This window comes from Schistocerca americana, chromosome X (assembly GCF_021461395.2).
Source record: "Schistocerca americana isolate TAMUIC-IGC-003095 chromosome X, iqSchAmer2.1, whole genome shotgun sequence".
Taxonomy (NCBI): Eukaryota; Metazoa; Arthropoda; class Insecta; order Orthoptera; family Acrididae; genus Schistocerca; species Schistocerca americana.
The window spans coordinates 802,026,266-802,052,909 of record NC_060130.1 but is presented as its reverse complement, the minus strand read 5'-3'; the positions used below and the strand labels follow the sequence as shown (position 1 = coordinate 802,052,909).

Here is a 26,644-nt window from a genome sequence, read left to right as displayed (position 1 = left end):
TATGATGGACACATCTTCTAGCATTTTTCTAGTGACACTGTAAACATACTCATAAAATTAAGCCAGGCTTTGGGAAACGTATGCATTTGAAAGGAAAATATTCTTCTTTCTTGTAATCTAATTATTAATACCCTGAAGTCATGTAAGGCTAGTTGCGTAGGTCCAGTCATGTTGCATAAACTATCACCAGTTATTATCTATGCAACAAAAATAACCAAATGTCTAGCAATGAGTAGTGACATAAGTACTGTCACAGGCAGGCAACAAAAATAGTGAGGTAGCTGTTTTACTAGTGGTTACTTGCGTAAAAATAGTAAATAAAGTCCTAACAATGGTTAAACAGGCCAATAATGAAGCACCTTATTTAACAAAAGTGGGTTACTCATTTGGTGCCTAGTGATCTGAATCCTAGTCTCAAAATACATTATTATTTAGTGCTCAGTAATTCAAAAATGCATTTTTTGTGATTTAAATTACATACATTTGAATTAAAAATAGTAGTTCAAACATAAACTGTCAGATGTTGTACTCATTAGTATATATTATAACCACAATAATAAGATTTTTGGCTCTTCATCATTATTTACACCCGTTTACTCTGCTACAATGTAAACTAATTTTTCTAGCTTTAAGTGCAATGGGTACTCATGGTTGCAAAAACTGTGTTGGCTATTTTTATTGCATTTGTGATGAGTTAGTTATTAAGTAATGTCAGAGGAACATTACAGATTTTGTAAAGGAAGAGTACCTCTCATACTATGGAAATAAACTTGGTGATCAATATAAGCTGTAGGAGCCACTTCAGGTATGTTGTGTATGTGCGGAAAATCTAAAGAAACTATCATAGAAAGAAAAAAAATAGGCCTTTAGATTTTTTATTTCAGTTATATGAGGTAGGTAAGAAACCACTCCAATGACTGTTACTTTTGTAGTCTTGGACTTGCTCGATGCAACTCAAGCAATAAAAAGGGAGTAAAGTACCCTTTGGCAGCCATTCAACAAAGGGTCCTGATCTTTGGGTTCCTAAACCACCAAAGGTTCTTGATGATGTTGTAGTGCTTCCCTGTTCAATGCAGCTTAACAAGCTCCAGTCAAATGTTATTGTTCTTTGGGCAATTTAGAACCAAAGATTTTTTATAGAAACCAATATAAATAATTTGGTTGGGGATTTTGGCATAATGAATAAAAAATTTTACTTGTTTTATTCCAGATTTTAAAGAAAAGAACATGTTAGCAGCAGGAACAAACATTTCTGTATACAGGAGAAAACAACATGCATTTACTCAGTGTTTGAAAAAAGTGGGTTATTTAAAGTATACCTCAGATATTTACCAATTGCAGCTCATGGTCTAGTAGCCAGAATCACTGCCTCTAGATTGTGGGGTCCTGGGTTAGATTCCCAGCTGGATGAGAGATTTTTTTCATTGGAAACTGGGGATTTGCATTCTACTCATCATTGCTTCTCATCTTCATCAATGTGCAAGTTTTCAAAGTAGTGCCACGTAGAAAGACTTGCACCAGGTGGCTGAACAGTCTCAGATGGGGTCTCATGTTAAATAAAACCATACGGTCATTTAATTTCATTCATAATTGTTGCCCATTATGTACATATGAAGGAAAGTTGCAAAAACATGGACATAGTTTTGCCTCATTGTTGGAAGATGTGTGGCAATTTAAAAATGACGTGTGCTTCCTGGTTAGCAAATTGGCTTCACCGTATTCCCTTCTTTTTTATGTGAATTGGGTAGTAGGGTTAGGGATTAATGTTGGTGCAGAATAATCTTTCCTGCAAGAAAATCATTGAAGTTACCTCAAACCTATTATCACCATGACTCAATGAGTTGGGCCCTATTAAAAGATGTACAATGGACCTGATACTTGATTATTGATGTTTGATTCCAACTTCAGATAAAAAGAGACTATGAATGAGAGGGAGACTTCGGTATCATCCTAGGAGGTTGCTACTAAGTTCTTAGGTATCAGAAATAATCCACATATTTTTTCCATTGTAGCCAGCATACTGGAAAACTTCAGTAAGTTTGGATGTTTAATCAGCATCAAGATTCACTTTTGCTGAAAATTTGGGTGATGTCATTGAGGACTGCTTTAATCAAACAATCAAAGTGATGGAAAGCCAGTGCAAGGCAATACTAGTATATGATGGGAGACAACTGTTGATCACTTCACCAAGAAGTAAAATGGGCAATTTGTTGCAGTAAAGCTATATCAGATGCTTTAAGGTGAAAAGAGGAAAAAAATAAGCCAATGGACACAATCACTACGTAATAAGAGGTATTTTCGTGTTTATACTTTAAGAAAACCTTCGTTTATATTGAAATTCACAAACACAGTATCAGAAGTAAAATTAATTTCTGTATAAAGTTTTTGATGGCATTGACCACAGTCACACAATACTTTTTAAAAGACTAAACTGCCATTTTACTGAATTATTATACTTTCTTTTGTACTATCAATATTTCAGCTTTTATGACATTATCAAGTACAACGCTAAAAGTTGTTAGATGATTATTAAGTCATTTTTGTTAAGGCAGTGCTGTAAGAAATATGATTTAATAAAGGTGTAATAACTTTTAGCATTGTACTTAATAGTGGCATTAAAGCTGAAATCTGGATAGTATAAAAGATAAATATCATGATACAGTCAAATCGTAGTTTACTATTTTTTAAAAATTTCTATATACTGTGTATTCACGTCTAGGATTCAGAATGGAGTTCTATATTCTGATGTAAAAGGCTATAAGAGATTTAAAATCTCCATATATTCAAAGACAAAGTAAATGACCACTATATTAACCACTGCTATATTTTATCAGACCATTGATAATCAAAAATGTAAATTCCTCTTACCTCTAATGTTTCTATTAAACATGATTTAACTTTTCGAGTGTGTGGAAATCTAACACTATTCTGTGTAAAGTTACTTAAATGTTTAATTTGATATATTATATAAATCAGCAGCTGAAGAGCAGTCATGAAGTAATCTGGATAAAATTTCTACAATTATCAAAGTGATTAGATTAGCACTAGCTTTACAGAATAAATCTTTAATGGTTGTGTCTCATTGTTAATGAATAACTTTACTCATTTCACACCACTGAAGGCCCATTTTCATGGTGGGATTTACACTACATGATTGTTTGCAAAAGAGTTTATGCAGAGTACCACACACATTTAAGTAATGAGACATGTGAATAAATTCACTAAGCTATACATACAATGTATTAACTGAAATTCAAAAGTTGATGAAGGATTTCTTAAAATGTTACACTTGATTCAAACATTATATAAAAATAACTGTGTGATTGAAGGAATCCATAAATCCTTTTAAAGTCTAAAGCAACTCAGTTACACTGAAAACTATCCCAGGACACCAGCCTTCTTGATGGTTTATGTAACCTAGGTATAAACATGCAGGTGCATGTTTCTTGTTGTAAAGAAGTGTCACATTCCAGAATGAATTTTCACTCTGCAGCAGATGTGTAGTGATTTGATACTTCCTGCCATACAAAAACTCTATGCCAGACAGGGACTTGAACCTGGTACCCTTGTCTTTTGTAGGCAAGTGCTCAACTGACTGACCTATCTAGGCATGATTCATGATGTGCCCTTGCAGCTTTATCCCCATCAGGACCTTCTTTCCTACCTTTCCACCTCCCTAACTTATAATTTTAATCTACCAGACAGTTTCAGGTTAATAAAACTACACATGATATTACAGTATAAGATGCTGTCAATCAAGAAACAGGGGAAAAAAAGAAAAGACCATGGAAAAAATTCTTAAAGATACCTTTATTCATAATCCAAAGAATCTGGCAAACTAAATTCGAAGGACTGTTGTATCAGTACAAAGGCCAAACTGTAATAAATTCTCCAAACAAAAATTATCCAATACTGGGAACTTTGCACTTAATGTAATTTTTTTGTTACTCAACACTGAAGGTGGAATAAGTACTTAGTGTGAAAATAAAGAAAATAAACTTCTGTAAGGCCAGCTAAGATATGAATTAATTTCTTGGAGGATTCCATAATCAGTAGAAAAGTATCTTTGACCAACATTTTAAAATAGTCATTCATATTGGTTTTCAAAATAGTCATACATATTTGTTGCTTACATGCTACAAATATCAACATATAATACCTCAGTGTGAAGTGTATATAATGCATGTATCTCCAAGCTTCTGTGATTCATGGTTGGACCATTATGTTCTGGGGAAGAAATATTCAGAAAATTAAAATTGTCTTTAAACTACAGGAAAGGCTATCTGAATAATTACCAAAGTGACAAATGAGCTCAGCATTTTCAGCCATTTGAATGCTTTGTATATTGATTTTTACATGTGAATTTGATCTTGAAGGCCAAAATGTGTAAAAATAGAACTCAGCACAGTGTAAATGTACTTTTCTGTTATGTAAGTAATCATTACATTAATTAGGATATCTTTTGCAAATCGCTTATTTACTGAGAGGTTTCTATTTCCAACTCTTAACGCTCATGTCAAAAGCAAATGTCAGTAAGACTTTCAGGTTATTTATGAATCGTTATTAACATGAATCTCAGTTGATGAATAATGATTTAATGATTATTTTTGGCATCCTGTGAGAACTAGCGATTTTTACTGTATGAAATCTGATATTGTGTCAAAGGATTTCAATTGTTTTTATTAATTACAGAAAAATACAATCTGAGCACGTATCATTATTACTTCCCCCCCCCCCCCCCCCCCCCTTAAAATATTATAGTTCTAAAATTATTTTCCAATGGAAAAAACATACATTCACACAAATTTCACATGCTTCAGCATCTAACATTCATCAAGCTCATATTTTGATGATTTATATAGAGTTTCTAGTCATTGTGATATTTGGTATTTACAGTCTGCAAAACTTTGTTTCATGGACCAGTTTACTCATTTTAAATATTTTTTTTATCATCCCTGGGTTTTACAAACTTTTATTGTAAGCAGGACTATGTCAGATATTATAAAGTAAAAGAATGGTGTAAGAGCTGATGGCACAGAGTGATTTCAGCAAAGCTACATCAGTTGCAAATGCTTGCTAATGCTACTCCAAGCAAAATTTATAGATGTGATGTACATGTATAGACAAACAAATGATTACAGTTTCAGAAAAACTGTGTGGTTTATTCAAGAGGAAGATCTTCACAAATTGAGCAAGTCAATCATGCATTGGCCCATCTCTGGACCTTACACAAGCAGTTATTGGTGTGGCATTGTCTGTTGTTGGATGTCCTCCTGAGTGACATTTTGCCACATTCTGTCCAATAGGTGTGTCAGATCATCAAAATCCCAAGCTGTTTGGAGGGCCTGGCCATCACACTCCAACCATTCTTAACTGGGGAGAGATCTGGTGACCTTACTGGCTGAGTTAGGGTTTGGCAAGCACGAAGACAAGCAGTAGAAACTCTCACTGAGAGCAGTCAGGCATTATCTTGCTTAAACATAAGTCCAGGATGGCTTGCGGTGAAGGGTAACAAAACAGGCTGTATAATACCATCAATGTACTGCTGTGATGTAAGGGTGCTCTGGATGACATCGAAAGAGGTCCTTCTATGAAATGAAATGGCATCATAGACTATCACTCCTTGTTGTTGGGTCATGTGGTGGGTGATAGTCAACTTGGTATCCCACCACTTCACAGGGCATCCGACCCAAGGGGAGCCGTGAGCTCAGCCCCCTTTCTGTAAGCTGCATATTATTGGTCCTTGTGGTCATTGAAGTTCCAGTTGCACATCGGATTGAGGATAATGTGATGAATTCAAGGTTCAGAGTGCCTCTCCGATGATTGCTTGGTCCTCACATTGTGTCGTCTCACTAGGTTGACTGCTTCCTTCTTGGTACTGTGTTCAGCCACAGTTCACCCATTCCTGCCAACATCATCAAGTAATGGTATTGCATCTATTCAAATGTTGAGCAATTTGCCTCTTACTCCTACTGGCTTCTTTGAGCCCAAATATACATCCTCTCTCAAATGCTGACATTTGCGTATATTGTTCATGCACATGTCTGTGATGCACTGTTACTGTCAACTGAGTACATGGAATGAAATTCGCAAAATATTTATCACCTGGTATTGATATGCTCACTGTTTACTACCCTTGCTAGCTGTGCAGGGAAACTGTCATGCAGCATCACACATTCATCAATCAGCTGCCAACATTTACAATTTTGCATTTTCTGTCATTATCTGTGTGAACAGAAATTTGTGATCAATTTTAGTAACTCTTTAGTGGTCTTTCTTTCTTTTTTTCTTAGAATGTATATTCTCTGCAGAAGATTGATGTTAATCTGGATCTTGTGATGCTGAACATACTAGCACTAGTGCTCACATGATGTACAAAGAGACAGATGGTTTAATGGCTTTCATCCTTTTTGCAATGAGTATTTCACTAAGCAAGGTGGCACAGTGTTTAGCACACTGGACTTGCATTCAGGGGGATGATGGTTCAAATCCACATCCAGCCATCATGATTTAGGTTTCCTGCGATTTCCCTAAATAGCATCAGGCAAATGCTGGGATGGTTCCTTTGAAAGGACATGGCTGATATCCTTCCCCATCCTTCCCTAATACAAGCTTGTGCTCCATCTCTAATGACCTCATTGTTGATGAGATCTTAAACTCTAATCTCCTCCTCCTCCGTGAGTAGTTCATTAATTTCACACCACAGTTATCAAATATTCTGAAACAATTAGGTTTGTGCACTGATTGAATTACAAAAATAAAATTCTTACGTTCACTGAAACTTTTCAACAAACAACCATTTACATGGCTGCAGTATGCTATAATATTGATGTTTGATTAATTTCTGAAACTAAATATTTGCTCCAGTCCTATTTTTTCTTATAATGTAACTTCTTTCTGTCCTCACTGCTGAAACAAAATGTGCTACTCTGACATTGTAACCACTGATATTTTCCCATTTATTACTTACCTAGGACCTTCATCATTACAGTTACCTCAATAAAAAACTGTAACCATCATACCAAACCCTGGAGATGGAAAGTCAAGCACTTTTGGTACATGGCATAGAACTATAATTTAGCAAGATTAAGTTGAATGATTGCCAAATAAATAGGAAAACTCATGCATCAAAATTAGGCCTACACATGACTGTATATAAACAAATTAGGGTTTCTGTAAATTTGTTACAGAACCATGATTAAAATTTACTCTGTCTTCCATAAATAAGTAAAAGTCAATATAGGGATAAGTCTTGCTCACTCATGCTGCAATAAAAAACAGTTGAATGAAATGGTATCTATTTCTTGCACTGAAAATATAAGAAAATATTAGGCATAATACTCACTTTTATGGAGTTAATACATTTTAATAATACGCCTTTTGTATAGAATTCACTAGCACAACATTTAAATTTTTGTAGGTAGGATTTTTAATAGTGATTCACTAAGCTCAATCTTAACACACTGATAGCTTCATCTGCAGCTCTCCATGTTACGAAAACACTGATGCAATCTTCCAATCCACAAGACTTGTGCCTTACCAGATTTTGTACTAGCTGTTGGTGTAGTAGTCAAGCACAGGATGAGAAAGACATGTGATATCAACCCTTTGGAATCATGACCAAATTGTGGGTGAACATCTCATGAGAATTTTGATCTCTACAGTCATAGAGGCACTACACTTTTCATGTGGCATTCTATGTAGGGTGTACTACAGAGACTTTGTTACAAGGGACACTATCAGGGTCACAATATGTTGATGACAGGGGTTGTTATCAGATACTGTAGATTGTAACACTAAGTGGATGGAACACAGTGGAGAAAATTACTCAGCAATTCAATGATGGACTACAATGCCTAGTGAGCAGCTGAACCATCCAAAACTGCCTCCTCAATTTGGGATACAGGAGCCATTGCTTCACAATGGCACCTGTGCTCATTACACATCCCATGACACAGCGATTAGCATGGGTGCTAGAACACCACCATTGGATGCTCAAAACATGGGAGGAGGTCATCTGGACTAATGAGTCTTGTACACATTGCTACATGCAGGTGGTATAGATATGTAAACTGAAAGCCATGTGAGGCAGAACATTTCATTTTGTAGCAAGATCCCAGCAAGTCTGGTGGCGGATATATTGTCATGCCTGGTGACGTTTACAAGAGGTGAATGAGCATCCCTCATATTACATAGACCAGCACACTGCCTTAGGAAAAAATTGTTATTTTCTTTAAAAAAATTGTTTGTGATATATTATAGCATTAGGTCATACAAAGTTGGGTGACCTGTGGTTGTAATATATATAATTAAAAATTTCACTGGTACAGCTGCCATCATTTCATCTGCGGGACTCCACAGGAGACCAGTACCTTCAGCATTACTCATGTAAGAATGGTTAGAGGACCATGAATGTATTTGTGTGATCCTTCATGTCATCTACCCCAGACATATTGAGCACATCTGGGACATCATTAAGGGATGTGTGTGTGTCTTGAATCCAGCTTCTATCAGTCTTAATGCTTTGTGAGTGGTGTTTACCTCACTGTAGTACCAGAGCATTTTCATTGTCTTGTGGGCATACAATGATGTCACTGTTATGAAATGCAGTGTTCCACACAGCTGGCTATATGTGTCTATCTCATGAATGTATTACAGGTTTTATTGTTAGTATTTATGAACAGTTTTACAGGTTGGCAATTATAAACACATGCTTGTATATGGTTTGAAAAGTACTGTATCTGTAACTTTTTGAGTAGAGGGTTTGTACATAACTGCGAAGGGCTGTCTGACATGATTCAAATCTCACAATTTATCAACTTATACAATGGGAGTTACCCTGTGCTATGCACTTTACACTAGTTTGAAAAGTACTGTTGTAGATGTACACATTCATTTATTTATTTATCATATTCTGTAACTCCTGTTATGAAAGAGTTACTGCAATGATTTAAAAGAAATTTAGGAATACACTGACAGAAAGTAGAAGTTCTTAGAAACTGCATTAATAATCAACTATCACTAATCTGCTGTTATCTACACTATGATAAATTTAATATGGTAAAATTAGCAGGAAAACCCCAACTTAAAGAAAAATCTGCTACGTCCTCAAATATGAAACATGGATACTTTTTATCTCCAACTGAGAACTTATCATATTCATTAACACCTTGTATTTATCATAGAATATCTGTTATCTACATTAAAATCTTTGTGACAGATTAATATTTTGAGCCGGACTAGGACATATTTCAGGAAATCTTGCCTTTTGTGGGCAGTACACCATCAGTTACACTATCTATAATTAGCAGCACACCTCTCATGAAAGATAGGACTTTTGTGTTTGAGTTCTGGTTTGGTTTCCAATTCCAGCTTGTAAAAAACATTAAAAATATCATACAAGGGTCATCCACAAAGTAAGTTCCGTTTGGTTATATAAAACAAACTTGTACAGATACAAAAAAAAATTTATTCTACAAAAATCTACAACTGTTAAACTACTTTTTTTACATAGCTTCCAAAATTTTGTAGGCACTTGTCATAGTGTGGCTCAAGTTTTTGTATGCCTTTTTCATAGAAGGTTGCTGCTTGTGTATTCAACCATGTGGTAACACGTTCTTTCAGCTCACCAACATCATTGAAGTGTTGACAACAAGGACAGATCTTAGGTGTAAGAAGAGATGAAAATCACTAGGAGCGAGGTCCAGGCTGTACGGAGGATGATTGTGTGAACCAGTTCATCAGTACCACAGATGGGCATCCACTTTGTTCTTCATCGTGCACTTGATCACATCCTTCATTGAACAGTCTGACCCATCTTCTAACCATTGAATCACTCATAGCATTTTGTCCATAAACCTCACAGATTTGTTGATGAATTTCCTTTGGCTTAACTTTCTTTGCATTTAGAAAATGAATCACAGATATGATTTCACATGTGGCAGCATTTTCAATTACGGCTGACATTATAAAGAAGCATTACAAAGCACACATTGGCAGCAGCGATATGAAAATGGTGTACATGTCTTCTCCTTGAGTCAGAGTAACTGCCGTGCATGCTCGGAACTGCGATCGTAGCGCTGCCATGGATAGAAATAGAAACAGAACTTACTCTGTGAACGACCCTCATATAATCCACATAGAATAAAAGGTATTATCTCAAGAAGACCCCCAATCTGCCTTTTTGTCAAAATATTTATTCTGTCAGTGTTTTTTGTCCAGCAGCGTAGCAGGAGATTTTTGTAGATCTTGGAACATAAGGAGAGAAACAAATTATAAGTAGAAACTTTTAGTCAGCCAATTAGGAGTCCACATTAAGCATATTTGGAATCACTGCTCATGGAAGGCAAGGGTTCTGGGTTTGAGTCTGTGTCCAGTACAGTTTTAGCTTGTCGCAAAAATGATGATCATATTGTATAATCTGCATAAAGTAAAATACACTTTACTGACAAAAAAAGTGAAGCGCAAAGAATGCATGGGTTTATGACAATATAATTTAAAACATGTACAAATCATCAACAGGTATGTAAATGGCTAGAGTTTCAGTTTTCTGTGACATGTAGGATGGCAACCAGATTGCATTAGTGGCATGCATGTTTGTGTTGTTACCAGGCGTGGTAGGGTATATAAGAGGTGTAAATAGTGTCAGATGCTGAGTGATAACTGTGAAGGGTACATAGAAGCCACATAGTCATGTGAAACAGAATTATCAGCACCTCGCAGATCTGTGGGGCATTTAGATATGTCAGTGGCCCAATGTTGGACTGTGTGGGGATGTGAGAAAAGGCATACTCATCAAAGTTCTGGTAAAAATGGAAATGTCATGTGACTAGGGCCTCTTGTTGGGTAGACCATTCGCTGGGTGCAAGTCTTTTGATTTGACGCCACTACAGCAACTTGCACCTCGATGGGGATAAGATGACAATAATTAGGACAACACAACACTCAGTCTCTGAGTGGAGAAAATCTCTGACACCACCAGGAATTGAACCTGGCCCCTTAGGATTGACATTCTGTGGTGCTGACCACTCAGCTACCAGGGGCTTGTACTTGCCAGCAAATAACAAGTAATGGACACCCTGTAACATTCTGTGTCATCCTGCACCATTGATTGGAGACTAGGAGCAGCCAGACTAGGGAATTATCATCCCATGTGTAGACTGCCAGTAACTCCACAACACAAGTGCCTGGGAGCATAGAATGATGATAAAGGGCATTGCTTTGTGTTCAGTAATGAATCATATTTCTGCACTCCCCCAAATGCATTGCGAATGTGGTGGTGACCTGAAGAGACCACACATTCTTCTAACGTTTTGGAGAATCATAGCAGTGCTGTAGGAAGCCATCAGGTATTATGTCATGCCACAGCTGGCAGTGGCTGAGGGGACTCTGATAGAACAATGATATGTCACGGACATCCTTCACACTCATGTGTTACCTCTTATATAACAGTATCACGGTGCCATTTTTGAACAGAATAATGCTTGTTCACACATGGCAGGTGTCTCTATGAACTGTCTGCACAATGTTGAGGTAGTCCATTGACCAGTGCCAGTATTTGTATCAAAAGTTGTTGGCCAGCTTTCCTCAGAAGAGGATACTATGGCCTTATGACACTCTCCAGAACCAAATCAGTGCATGCACAGACCAGAGGGAGTGCAATGTCATGCTGATAAATGGGCTCACACTGCCAAGTTCTTTGTAATTTTGACTCATTTTTGTACTGATTGAAATAACATCATATATCCTTTCAACTCATTAAGTTTAATTTTTTGCTCTTTCCCTTCTGGATGCTTGACTTTTTTTGTCAGGCATGTTTCTACACTTCCCAGAATGCATGGCAAACACAGTGGCAACCTGATGGGACCACACATTCTTCTAATGTTTTGGAGAGACACAGCAGTGCTACTCCTAGTGTCACAGTGTGGGAAGCCATCAGATTGTTTCATATGAGTGACATACTCTAAGTATAAGTGAACACTGCTACTTCTCATGCAACTATCAGGAACAACCAAACCTTGAATTTAAATAATTGGATAATTTGTAGAAGGAGTGAAATGTGTGTTATTAGTTTTAATTTGAATTAATAGGAATTCACAAATATTTGATTATCTTTGCTGATCCATTATGGACCATGGGACAACGGCTGGCATGTATTTCTTGATGTAATAATTTACCAACTGCCGTATGTATTGTGGAAATTTATTTTTGAAGTTCTTATGTGCTACCAGTTTCGGCATTACATTGATGCCATCTTCAGGCTCCACACGTCATAGTCGTAAAATTGCTATGAAATGCTGAAACTGGTAGCACATAAGAAGTTCACAAAATAAATTTCCACGATACATATGGCTGTTGGTAAATTATTGCATCATGAAATATTTGATTATGTCTATTTGGAACCTGTTGAAGAGATTTACATTTGAACACACAAGACAACTCTCAATCCTGGACAAGGAGACAAAGCTTATATAGAAATGATTTTTGTGTCTTGTATTACTCTTAAGGATAATTCCATAAGACAATATGAAATTAAACTCTGTCAACAAAGTCAAAGAGAATATATGATCAGCATAGTTTTTGTTGTTTAGCTTTGGCAGGCCTTTATTTATGAAACCATATACAGCTCCTGTGAAATAGCTTTCAGCTGTATATGGTCTCATAAATAAAGGCCTGCCAGAGACAGTAAAGAAGTTATTATCTGAAAATAGAGTCAGTATTCCTTTTGTAGGGCATTTCCCCAATATGGTTTTGAAAAGAGTTAAAGGAGTTAAATGAGTCTATAATTATAGATAATATGCTTATTTCTTCATTATGCTCTAGTTGGCTGGACATCAACTCTTTGTTATGCCTTTGCCATCATCATGGGTATTCTAGTTTTATTTATGTACTTCAAACTCTTTTCCATGTATTTACAAGTTTCTAATGTATAAATGCAGGGAATCAAAAGGACAAAGAATTTTGAAAAGGGTGTGTGTAATAATCTGTGAAACATGATACACTGCTCATATATTTATTTTATGAAGCAAAAAGATGACAGCATATATCTTCCTTTAAGCAGAAGTCTTGAAATTTTTTTCATCAATCAAGAATTTCTTCTTCTAATTTAGCTGGTCAGTAATGTTATTTACAGCTGCTTGTAGATGACTTAAGGCACTTCTCAAATGAAGGATGTTAGCATATTCTGAAAACTAGGTATTCGCATGTGATTTAATGTTCAGGTCTATTTTGCTTATATACATGAGTAACATGATTCGTCAAAGAATTGACTTTTGAGAGGTTCTTTTCTTTTGAAATTTCTGCATCTGAGAAATATGTCCTAATATTATCATTTAACTTTAGTTTCATTTCTACCTTCTGTTTACAGTTTGTGAAGAAACAGGTGAACCATTTTGGTGCAGTGCCTCCAGTCATTGCACTTGAAGCTTTTCCAACTGACTTTTATGGTTAAGAATATCAAAAGCTGTACTAGAGTCTAAAAACATGTTTTCTCCACAATACTTTCAGAGCATTTTGAAGAAATTCTATGTAATTTGTTTTATTTACAGTAGTAACCTATGGCTTTGAACAATGAGTGTATATATCTGAAAACTTGATTGATAGTTGCTCACTGAAATTCAGTTGTTTCAGTTACTATTATTCTGCCATCATATTTCATTTTAGCTGTGGTGTCTGTGGACTCTCTGTCATTTATGCAAATGGACACTGGCAGAAGAACTAACACACTGCTTTGTGTTGCTCCTATTTCAATTTCAATTGAATTGATTACTAACTTGATTTTATGATTAGCATAAGATAATGGTTTCACAGCATTTTTCTGCCCTGTAGATATAATTTGAATCATATTTTTCTTATTCCTTGAATATATAGTTCATCCAGTTTTTCTAAAAGTATCAAAACCTTAGAGAAATCTAAATTGACTTACAGTGTATCAATACTTTTGTTATTTTCTAGATTTCCAATTCTGTACTGAAATTCATCAATGTTGTTTCTGTACATCTACTTGCCCAAAGCTATGTTAGTCAATATTCAATAATTTATGGTCATTTAAGGATTAGTGATTAGTTTCTTCATCAGTCCCTTTAATGTTTTTCCCAGTCGTCTGTTTGTAAATCAACAGTAGCTAAGTAAAGTCATCACAGTTTACACTGTGCATTTGTGATATGATGATCTCTCTTTTCAGCAAATAAAGAGAGCAGTTATTCTTACATAAATAGTAATTTTGTAACTGGTAGAATGAAGTGGCTCTGTGAAATAAATAGTATAATATTTCTTAGGTACACTTCTTTCATTTTCATGATGTAAAAAAGCAATTAGGTGGTTATGTGACTATTAACAGTGTTTCTTTACAATCAGCTATTAACGTGGGTCATCATGCAAAAACTCATAAATGGAAATGGCACTTGCATTGAATCATAAATACGAAGCATTTGGATTAGATGAACATAAAATAAGAGTATTAGTCTGTGTAAATAAGTGATGCCAGTTATTATGTTGGCAGGGAACTGATGCTGGTTGCAGATGCATTGAGACTTGGTGGAGCAATTCTCAGTGTGTACCCTAACATGCTTGCACCTCAGCTGGTTGGAAGACTGTTGCCAGAAATTGGTGCTAACCCCAATGTGAAGATGCTCTTGCGCCAGTGTGATGAGAAGGGTCCAGAGCATTGTGCTTGCTTACCACTCTACCATTGTTTACATACACCTGGTGGACCTCTTAAGGTAGCTTATACATTTTAGAAGCTTTTTCTAATAATGAACTGTAACTGTTCCTTAAATGTTATGGTTACAAAATTTGCAATCAGTTATTTGGTTTTTGGTTGCTTGTTTGAGCTTAAGGTTGCTCAATATCAAGTTTATCAACATCCAAAAAATTTGCAGAGGAATGAGCTTGAAGCTTACAAAACTTTTCCTATGATTATGTTAAAACAACAACATTATCAATGAGATAAAATACTGTTATAACTTCAAGTTGAACAAATATATTTCAAGGAAGACACAATACATGAAAGTCACAGATCAAGTAAACAGAGTAAGACATGCATACACTTTAACAGCCAAATCATAACTGAGTCCAAGTCTAGCGGCCGCTGGCTCTCTGGCCGCTTAGGTGGTGCTGCTGCTGCATGGCTGGCAGACAGCGCCGCATGTAGAGGACGCGCGTAACTGCGCGGCGGAACTTTGAAAGATCGGCGAGTCACAACACTTTTCCCCCCTTTGAATTTTTTGCACAGATCTTGATGGATGTGGCCTGTAGATTGCTAACATCCATAGGTGTTGTTTGACTGGCCGTAAAGTCTCGAGGAGGAGGCTTCCCGTATGGACAGAAGTGTCCCCGATGATAACAGGTCGAGATGACAGGAGACGCGGGGGTCGAATCCGCTGGGGCCCCATGCACCAATCTGCCCATTGCACCAAGTCTGGTTGTTATAACAGGAGACATGAGCGATGTGTCCGTGTCCATAGGAGAAGGAGGCAATTAGAGTTGCTCCGACAGATGATGGTCATCTGATTCCTGTATGGGCATATCTCCTGGTGGCGTCAGTTCTAAAGCTGGCACTGATATGATGGTGAGAGGACTGCGTTGTGAGTAATGAGAGATTCCAGTATCCTGAGCGTCAGGTAGAGCCGAAGGTTGTGTAGCGGCATCTGGAACAGGCGTTGCCGGCACACAAGGCCAAAGCTGGTCCGAATGACGCACTGCAACACCCGTGTCCATCTCAATTTCATACAGGCACTGGCCACGGTGTCGTAAGATGCGGCCAGGACTCCATTTTGGCAGCCTGCCATATCCCTGTACCCATACAAGGTCATCGGCCGTGAACCAGCCAAGCAAAGGCACCCGCGGCTGTGAGGTGGAAGGCCGCAGAAGATGAAGTAGACGTGCAGGGCTGTCGGCCATGTAAGAGCTCAGCCGGGCTGTGCTCGTCCACAGGGGTGAAATGGTAAGAAGCCAGAAATTGGAGAAGCGCATCATCAGCAGAAGAAGAAGCAGGAGTTTCCTCATCTGAGCTTTAAATGTGCGGACCAGTCGTTCAGCCTCAACGTTTGACTGTGGATGGAATGGAGGGGCCGTGACATGCATGACGGCGTGACGGGCACAAAAATCCACAAAGTCAGAAGAGGCAAATTGCGGACCATTATCAGTAACAAGAGTAGAGGGAAGGCCTTCCAAAGAGAAAATGCGAGCTAGAGCATTGGTGGTTGCTGCGGTGGTAGGCGACGTGCAATGGACAATGAAAGGAAAGTTAGAGTAGGTGTCTATAACGAGAAGCCAATAAGTACCTAAAAAAGGTCCCACAAAGTCAGCATGAATATGCTCCCAGGGTTTCTCAGGCGAAGGCCACGGTGACAAAGAAGACTTCGGGGTGGCAGCCTGTGACACACAAGGGCTGCAGGCAGCGACCATGTGTGCGATTTCAGAGTCAATGCCGGGCCAGCACACATGACAGCGCGCCAGAGATTTTGTGCGAGACACACCCCAGTGTCCTTGGTGAAGGAGGTGCAAGACCGAAGCACACAAAGACGCAGGTACCACAACATGCGGCGAAGCATTGTCGGTGGAAAGGAGGATAACACCATCCCTAGCTGTGAGGCGGTAATGCAAAGCGTAGTAGTTCCACAACTGATCAGAAATCTTAGTGGACGGACAATCTGGCCAACCCTTCTGAATACAGCGTAAAACCCGGGAGAGGGTAGGGTCAGAACCCGTAGCAGCCACCAGCCGGTCCCCGGTGATGGGGAACCCGTCCACAACCCACTGCTCGGCAACATCCAGGCGGAAACACAAAAGTTCGTCCCTATCGAATGCCAGATCAGGCCCCATGGGAAGGTGAGACAGTGCATCAGCATTTGCATGTTGAGCCATCAGCCAGAAATGAATCTCACAATTGAAACGAGACAAGTAAAGAGCCCAATGCTGGAGGCAGTGTGCAGCCTTGTCAGGAAGTGATGTTGATGGATGAAACAAGGAAACAAGTGGTTTGTGATCTGTAACAAGATGAAATTTGGATCCAAAGAGAAAAACACCAAACTTATGAAGAACATAAATAATGGCCAAAGCTTCTTTTTCGATTTGAGAATACTTTTGTTGGGCATCTGTGAGCGTTTTGGAGGCATAAGCAATGGGTTATTCAGAACCGTCAGAAAAACGGTGCGCAAGGACTGACCGACCCCTTATTGAGAGGCGTCCATGGCAAGAACAAGATGTTGGCCAGGTCGATAAGTAGCCAGGCACGGGGCCTGTTTCAGCATAGTCTTCAATTTCTGGAAAGCCACATAGCATGACGCAGACCAGTGAAAAAGACACGTTTTTATGCAACAGGCGATGCAACAGCTGAGCCACCGAAGCAGCAGACAGTAAAAACTTGTAATAGTATGCTATTTTCCCCAAGAAGGTCTGCAGTTCCTTAACAGATGTAGGGCGAGGAAGGGCATCGATCGCAGCGACAGTTTGCTGAAGCAGTCAAATACCATCCTGAAAGAGTTGAAACCCCAAGTACGTGATAGATGCCTGAAAAAATTTTTATTTCTGAAGATTACACTTAAGACCGGCAGCCTGTAAGACGTGAAAAAGTGTGTGGAGATTTTGAAGATGTTCGTCAGTGGTGGAGCCAGTGACAATAATGTCGTCCTGGTAATTTATACACCCAGGGACAGTGAGCAATAATTGTTCCAAGAATCGCTGAAAGAGAGCAGGGGCACTGGCAACCTCCAATGGCAATCGTTGGTATTGATGGAGGCCGAAAGGCGTGTTAAGGACCAGAAACTGCCGGGAAACAGCATCAAGAGGAAGTTGATGATAAGCTTCTGACAGGTCAAGTTTAGAAAAATACTGACCTCCAGCAATATTTAGTGGACGATTCTTCAGGTCGAGGCATAGGGTAAGTGTCGATAAGGCATTGAGCGTTTGCAGTGGCTTTTAAATGACCACAGAGACGAATATCACCATTTGGCTTAGCAACTACAACGACAGGAGAGGACCACTCACTGGAAGTGACAGGAAGCAAGAACCCGGAAGCAGTGATATGATCCAGCTCCCATTTGACCTGATCACGAAGGACCACAGGAATGGCCCAAGCCCAAAAAAACTTAGGCCGAGCAGTGGGTTTGAGCGTAATATGAGCTTCAAAGTCATTTGCACGGCCTAACACAGGAGAAAAAAGGGAAGAAAATGTCGTCAACAAGGAATCCAATTGAACGTAAGGAATAGCATCAGAGACGATATTGACAGACTCATCTATGGAGAACCCAAAAACATGAAAGTCTTTGAAACCAAAAAGATTCTCCGCGTTACTATGGTCGACCACAAACATGGGAACAGTGTGAACAACAGATTTGTAAGATACCTCAGCATCAAATTGTCCCAAGAGAGAAATCTTCTGTTTATTGTAAGTCCGTAATTGCCTAATGACAGGTGACAGGATTGGAGAACCCAACTGAAGATACGTCTGAGAATTGATGATAGTGGCAGCAAAACCGGTATCCACCTGCATGCGAACATCTCGACCAAGTATTTGGACAGTGAGGAATAACTTCCTTGAAAGGGAAGAAGTACAATTGACAGACAACACAGAATCAGAATCAGCCTCATGTTCATGAACATCATGTATGTGGTCAGATTTGCAAATGGATGACACACGACCCTTTTTTTTGCATTTGTGAGACATGGCCCAACGTTGTGGACAATCTTCTCGTGAATGCTTCATAAAACACCGCGGACATGAAGGAAGTTGCCGTGGGTTTTGCTGCAGTTTCTTAGAGGTTTGTTTACGGTTAGGCCGAGGCTGCGCTTGGGAGCGTACTGCGGCCACGTCGGCTGGTGGGGACACGCCACATGCTTCGTCAACATCGCACACAGGTTGTATTTCCCTGACGTCGCCCCATGCCTCTATTTGCGCTCCAGCGGCGTGAGAAATTTCAAAAGACTGAGCGATGGATAGGACTTCATCTAGAGTTGGATTTGCCAACTGAAGTGCACATTGCCTAACTTCTTTGTTGGGTGGCGATTGGATAATAGCATCCCGTACCATGGAATCGGCGTAGGATTCTTTGTGAACTTCAGTAACAAATTGACACTTTCTACTGAGGCCGTCAAGTTCAGCAGCCCAAGCATGATAGGATTGATTCGGTTGTTTTTGTCAATGATAAAAGGCAACATGTGTTTACTTTTTAAAATAGACGGACAGAAGTGAGCACATTTCAGCAAAGGACAAAGACACAGGATCTTTCAAAGGAGCCAAGTGCAACAACAACTGATACATTTGAGGTGAAATCCATGACATGAAATGCTAAGAAGTGCTCTCGAAGACGTTTTTCGTAATGAGACCAGTCTTCTGCCGTCTTGTGGTAAGGAGGAAAAGTAGGTAGAGACAACGACGAGAGACGCCCCGCATTTGATGCCGCTACAAAATCACGAATCACATTTGTGAGAAGCGTTTGCTGTTCTATGAGACCTTGCAATAGTTGCTCTAAAGTAGCCATGGAAACATGTGGGTCAACATTGGAAAAGAAAAATCACTACCTCGTTGCCAATTGTTATAACTTCAAGTTGAACAAATATATTTCAAGGAAGATGCAATACATGAAAGTCCCAGATCCATTAAACAGAGTAAGACGTGCGTACACTTTAACAGTCAAATCATAACTGAGTCCAAGTCTAGCGGCCGCTGGCTGGCTGGCCGCTTAGGTGGCGCTGCTGCTGCATGGCTGGCAGACAGCGCTGCATGTAAAGGACGCATGTAACTGTGCGGTGGCACTTTGAAAGATCCGTGAGTCACAACAAATAATTTTAAGCTGATGAGCTATCTGCAATATAGAATTACTTAAAATTTTTATAAATAGATGAGAGAGCCAGCCACTCTGATATGCAGTTATAATGTTTGGAAAAACAAACACACACACACACACACACACACACACACACACACACACACACACACACACACACACAGAGAGAGAGAGAGAGAGAGAGAGAGAGAGAGAGAGAGAGAGAGAGATGAAGTTAGATACATGTAAAATCTTAATCAGTCAGTGCTTCTAAAATACTTTCAAATAAACAATAAAATATAAAAATTTAAATATGCAGATGTGAGTGGCTAGATGTTTATAAAATGTATTGGATTAACCATACACTCTGTGATGCATTACAGTCTGCTCCATCCTATTTAAGAGAGAATTTCTGATAACATACAACATCTTAAAATATGTGCTACAACCAGCCTCCCATTACTTAAAATTTTGGCCAAAACCTCATTTAAACAGTTGTTGCCCTTCTTCCAGTGTATAAAATACAATAATTTAAAATATCCAGAATGAAGCTTTCACTCTGCAGTGGAGCGTTCATCGTTTTGAAACTTCCTGGCAAATTAAAACTGTAAATGTCTTGTCTTCATCACCAATTTAAGTTTATGTATTTATTATCTCATGATGCATTTCAGGATAACCCCATCATCAGATCTGTTAAAATCAATACAAAGTATCTTGTTGGTTCCTGCTCCATTATATCACAAAATCAGTGCCCAAACTGCTGGTTTTACAGAATGGAGTAGGTAGCAAGAAGATAATTTGTATTGATTTTAACAGATCTGATGATGGAATTTTCCTGAAACATCTCATAAGATGATATATAAAGTACATATATAGGCAGTCAAGGTAAGTGTACTACCATTTAGTGCCAAAGCTATTCACAGATCTCCTGAGAGAATTTTTGTTTACAGTTATAAGTTTACAACGCTGTGGGTAAGATTGGGGTAAGGGAATTAGGAGAGAGGTGGGTCCTGAGTCATGCCTGTATAGCACATTCAGTAAGGTAACTGCCATTAAAAGTCAAAGTTCTGGGTCTGTGTCCCATTTCAGATCACAGTTTTAATCTCATAAGTTAAAATATGTTACAGTAAAAGCAGTTCTTCACAAGTATCGCGAGGCAGCTTCTTATGCAAAGGCATGAAGCCATGTGTAATATACTCCATAATTATTCTCACCCATGTGAGAATAACTTATTTCTGCTTCATGATTGTATGGAGGTAACTGATGGATTTCTTGTGAAGTTTATTATAAGTCACAGCCAATCTCCTGTTTCCCCACTGATACATACATTGTGTCTTAAGAGGTTGGTAACTGTGTACTGATGAATGATGCACTGTGCTGTGGTAAGTACTCTACCTATATTTAATTGCTGATAATGACTGTCTTGCATGTTCTCAACAGTTTTGTTTGCTGAATGAACAGTACAATACTCAGGGAACTTGAGCACATAGGAAGTTCAGGCCTGAGTCACATTTCAACTGCTCTGTTTCATTCAGGACTGCATAATGATTAGTGTCAAATTAAGTAAATTTATTAAGAAGACAGATCTTGAAGTTACAGGCTGGGGAAATGTTTCTGTAAGTCACTACTCTACTTCTGTTTGGAACCACCTGTGCGTATCAACTCAAGTTCAAAAAATATGATTTGGGGTGTGAAACATACTGTATTCCACCAAATTTAAACATTTCTAAACATTACCAGTAACCAAGAATGAGATATTCCTACCTAGAGATAAAATATTAATGCCTACAATGTACTGAGTCTGCATAAAATTCGAACAGCTGTATGACTTCTGGATGTCATGCATATAAACATTCTGTACAATGATGGGCAACTAATAAGTATAAAAATGACTTCACAATGGAGAAAACTCTGTCCCTGTGTCACATCATGAGGAGCTGCCTCCAAATATTATGAGGAACTGCCTCCAAATGGATATTTGTTGGCTCACCTGCTACAATTCAGGGGCTGGGAGTGTATCAACACTGAACCAAATAAATTTTATTTACATGCTTCAGGGGCTGGGAATGTATCAACACTGAACCAAATAAATTTTATTTACATGATTCTATGTGTGTAGTTCTTTCTTTGATCTAGCTGTAAGGTGTTTCAGATGTAGCATCCAAGGAGCTTTCTCCTTAAATTCTAGGACCAGACACCTCACTCAATCTTTACAGCAAGAAACATGCTGTTTTGTCTTCAACAAATGTAAAATGGATATTTTCTGCCCATTTCTGTGGCCTTTTGAGAATGAGTTAAAGTTGAGGAGATATGGTTGCAAAACTGGAAGATGAGTAGGAAATAGAAAAACTGCCCACACTCAAAGAATGCTCAACCATTCTATTTACTATGGAAGAAATGCTGTAAGGGACATTCAAAAAGAATTGAGCAGGAGACTGTAAAATGAAAACTGCTGAAGGCATTGTAATATCATTGCCTATGGAAGAAAGTATGATCCCTGCAAGAGAACTGAGGCCCCAAAATCACCACTGCAGGACAACAGACACAAACCTACATGATGACAGAGTGAGCATGTGCATGTGTCAACCCTCCACGGCACTCGATACTACTCAAAACAGGGAAATGGAGGCTTCAAATGAAGAGCAAATGGATGTAGTGCATTTCCTTACAGTGGGAGTGTAGGGAATGGTAATTCATTGAAGACTGGTCCAAGTATATGGAGAGCATTGCACATCTGTTGCAATTCCGATGCCCACTTCGACCTCTTGGGCAATGGTAAGTCATTGGTCATCAATGAGGGCAACCATTTATTGGACACTCATATCTATAATACAGTGAGGCATTCCAGATTGTGTGTCACTGGCCACTGATATCCATCCTTCTTTGAATTGCTTGTGCCTCATCAGGAAAAGCACTACACATCTATGATCTTCTTTTGAAGCCTCCATTTCATCATTTTCAGTGTGACTAAGTGCAGTGGACTATTGATGTGTGCAAACTCTACTCTGTCAGCATGTGGATATGTGCCCAAATCTGTCTAGTGGAGAGTTTTGGACCTCAGCGCTCTTACAGGCACCACACCTTCTTCTGTAGGCAATGACATTACGAACCCTTCAGCAGTTTTCATTTCACAGTCTTTGACTCATTTATTTTTGAATGCTCCTGATATTTAATGGTACAACAGACAGAGTAACACTTTAAATTTTTCCATAAGGAACACTTCTTCTCAAAAAAATATGTGACAAGTTATTTCTGATCCTTTAGCTGACGTGTTGATAATTGAAGAAGTATCACAATGGACAACCCTCTAATTGTGGTGCTGACATAAATTTATATATCACAAAGTGGTGCCTTTACCAGCAATTTTTAAGATTTATTTTTGTAGAATCAACACAACGTGGCTATTGTTCATGAACTCAAGTGTGTGTCTTACAGAGCTGATAAAAATAAAACTGTAAAAACTACTTGCACATTTGACATATTGCCCTTGTTTTAGGAAAGAGATCAGGATACACTTCCTCTAGGAGCTGGGAAACTTTTCCTGACCAGGTCTTATTGAAACGTTGTAGGAGAATATCTTTTTATTGGAGATCCAATTGCAGCAGCTGTAGTGAACTCTCTCAGGAGCAGTAACTATATTCTTCATTGAAGACAAATCAGATTCTAACTTATATATTGAAAACAAGGAATTACACAGCTATGTGTTTGTGGGCTAGTAGTCTAGCCTTCTCTTTTCATGACTTCATCACAGTATACAATTGTGGGATCTTGTCTTGCAACAGATTTTTATGGAGTGCCAAAGAGCATAATGAGCATGGAAATCTGTGAGGAGAAATAATTGTTGTGGAAACTCCTTACTTAACTTTATGAGAGCTTCTATACAAAGTGGGTAATACGCTGGGAGACACATCAGATATTAGATGAATTTGATCAAGGCATTAATAGCCTCTAAAAGTGAGCAGTGTGAGTTATGAGGCTGGTTATGAGGCTAGAATGATATGTCTCACTGCAAGTACAGCAAACTACTTTTTGCTCTGTCACCATTTTGATCATTTTTGCTGCACATGTACATTCACCATTATAAGCAAACCTCTGACACTTACACATCTTGTTGGATGTTTTAGAAAGTGTCTTACTCTGAGGCATAGATGGCCAACCATTATGTGTTCCAACAATGTTAAACACTAAAATAAATGCTACTGTTTCTTTCAGTACATCACATATTTTCATCATGATTTTCTTCACTTCACTGATGCTCATATCTGACCATCTGACATCTATATGTATTCTGTTTTGCCTTTCAAAGAACCCTAACAAATGTTGAGTGTGTTGTGATGTTCACAAATGACAGAACAGTGATCAAATTTCTCTGTTACTAATAATATTACTACCTGTTGAGATGTAGCAGACTCAATCAGAAGGATGATAAGAAACATCATTTTCACAACTTTTAAAATACTTTTCTTTATTTTTAATCCTGCCTGAATGTAAGTGATGTTTTTTTTTCACAATTGTCTTCTTATTTCCTAACACAAAAAACAGACATTGGTACTATGTCACCCAGATAATATTCCTAACTTTTTTCATTATCTCCAGCAAAGGACTATGTGATAATTTAATTCCCTTCCCATTTGTTGTTTTGTATTGATCCAATATTCTGTCTTCTTCTCATCATGTGTCTTCTTTTCTTTTTTCCCTACTGATCTCTTACCTCCTCTATCTTGAAATTCTTCTTATTTCAACACTCACCTCTGGAAACAGTTACTTTTGTTGCTTCTTCTTCTTTTATGTTTTGTATTTCTGAATCTTTTTGAGCTTCTCATGTACAACTTATTAGGTATTAATTTTTTGTCTCAGATATATGTGAGGATAATTTTTGTTAGCTCATGTTCACCTACTCTGTATCAATGCAAAAAGTATGTCTTATTTTCATTTTTTTTATTTTATTTTTTTTCTGTGGCCTCATGTATGTTATGACTGATTCTTAATTTGCAGGATTCTATGCTTTTTATTGAACCAAAGATTATCCTCATAATTCTTCTCTCTAACACTTATAGTTTGTGTAATTTATAATTTAGTGCTAGGCATTGAGTTGTATATACACATTATAATTTCATTCCCGTGTTGCGGTGTGTTGTTTTTGCATTTTGTGACATACACTTTTTATTGTGAATATTTTTAATTATTCTATCTCCATTTGGTGTATCCAGTGCATAAAACTTGAGTTTTTCAAACCGTTGCCCTGTCTGAACTGTGTGAATTCCTAGAAGTGCCTGCCGTTTGCCATGACCCAGTAGTCTTGTTAGGTTATCAATTACTTTACATGTGTAGTCTTTCCCTCCTCTCAGTTGTTCTTTTGTTTTGGTTTTTACAGTAGAAAAAATTATAATTAACCTTGTTCTACCCTTAATTTAGTAAATGAGATAACTTGCTCCAGTATTATTATTGACCTACAAGGATTTAGTTAGTATTCATTGTTTTTAACATATAACACAGATTAATATTTTATGCAGACAAAGTTTATCATTTTATACTGTTTAACATCAGATTTGTTATGATGTTTCCTTTGTTATGATTCTCTTAAACTTTTTCACTGCACAATATAATTTACATTTGATGAATTTTGCCGTTGTGATTTCAATTTATTCATAGATAAAGTTTTGGTAGTTTTGGAGACTGTGTTGAAGCAAGTGAGGCCAGATTTTGTTATCAATTGCAGGATACATAATTTATATTGCTGATTCCTTGTGTTTTGAACATCCACTAAAATTTACTATACGTGTTTAGGTCTTCTTAGCTTGGACAAGCTAGCATTCACATAGCAGCAATCTTTTTGCCCTAGGATCAAGACCAACAATCCATTCAATACTCTTTATTGACCAGAAAATACAGTCGACTAGCAAATGGAAAGCAAGTGTTGACAGGTGTGAAAATTACTGAACTATCAGTTTAATAAGTCATGGTTGCAAAATACTAACATGAATTATTCACAAACAATTGGAAAAACTGGTAGAAGTTGACCAAAGGGAAAATCAGTTTGGATTCTGTGTGGAAACATTCGAGGCAATACTGACTCTACAACTTATCTTAGAAGACAAGTTAAGGAAAGGCAAACTTACATTTCTAGCATTTGTATACTTAGAGAAACCTTTTCACAAGGTTGACTGGAATACTCTTTTCAAATTCTGAATGTGGCAGGTGTAAAATATAGGGAGTGAAAGGCTATTTACAATTTTTACAGAAACCAGATGGCAGTGGTTGAGAATGGAGTGAGATAGGCTTGTAGCCTATCTCCAATATTATTCAATCTGTATATTGAGCAAGCAGTAAAGGAAACAACAGAAAAGAAAGATAGAGTAGGAATTAAAATCCATGGAGAAGAAATACAAACTTTGAGGTTTGCCAACAAGATTGTAATTTTATTAGAGACAGCAAAGGACCTGGAAGAGCAGCTGAATGGAGTGGACAGTGTCTTGAAAAGAGGACATAAGATGAACATTAACAAAACCAAAATGAGGATAACAGAATGTAGTCGAATTAAATCAGGCGATGCCAAGGGAACTAAATTAGGAAATGAGACACTTAAAGTAGTAGATGAGTTTTGCTATTTGGGGTGCAAAATAACTGATGATAGTCAAAGTAGAGAGAATATTAAATCTACACTGGCATTTCTGAAGAAGAGAAATTTGTTAATATTGATTACAGAGTTAAATGTTAGAAAGTTTTTTTTGAAAGTACTTGTATGGAGGGTAGCCATGTATGGAAGTGAAACATGGATGGTAAACACTGTAGACATGAAGAGAATAGAAGCTTTCAAAATGTGGTGCTACAGTAGAATGCTGCAAATTAGATGGGTGGATCAAGTAAATAATGAGGAG

At 37.9% G+C, this 26,644-nt stretch overlaps 1 protein-coding gene across 1 annotated transcript in view; it reads left to right on the top strand.

Moving 5' to 3' along the window:
- The window catches only part of LOC124556328 (NACHT and WD repeat domain-containing protein 2), a 314,048-nt gene that overhangs the window by 172,827 nt on the left and 114,577 nt on the right, over nucleotides 1-26,644 (top strand). The window contains exon 16 of the mRNA XM_047130299.1: nucleotides 14,501-14,720. Within this exon, the coding sequence (XP_046986255.1) occupies nucleotides 14,501-14,720 (220 nt within the window). The remainder of the gene's footprint in view (nucleotides 1-14,500; nucleotides 14,721-26,644) is intronic.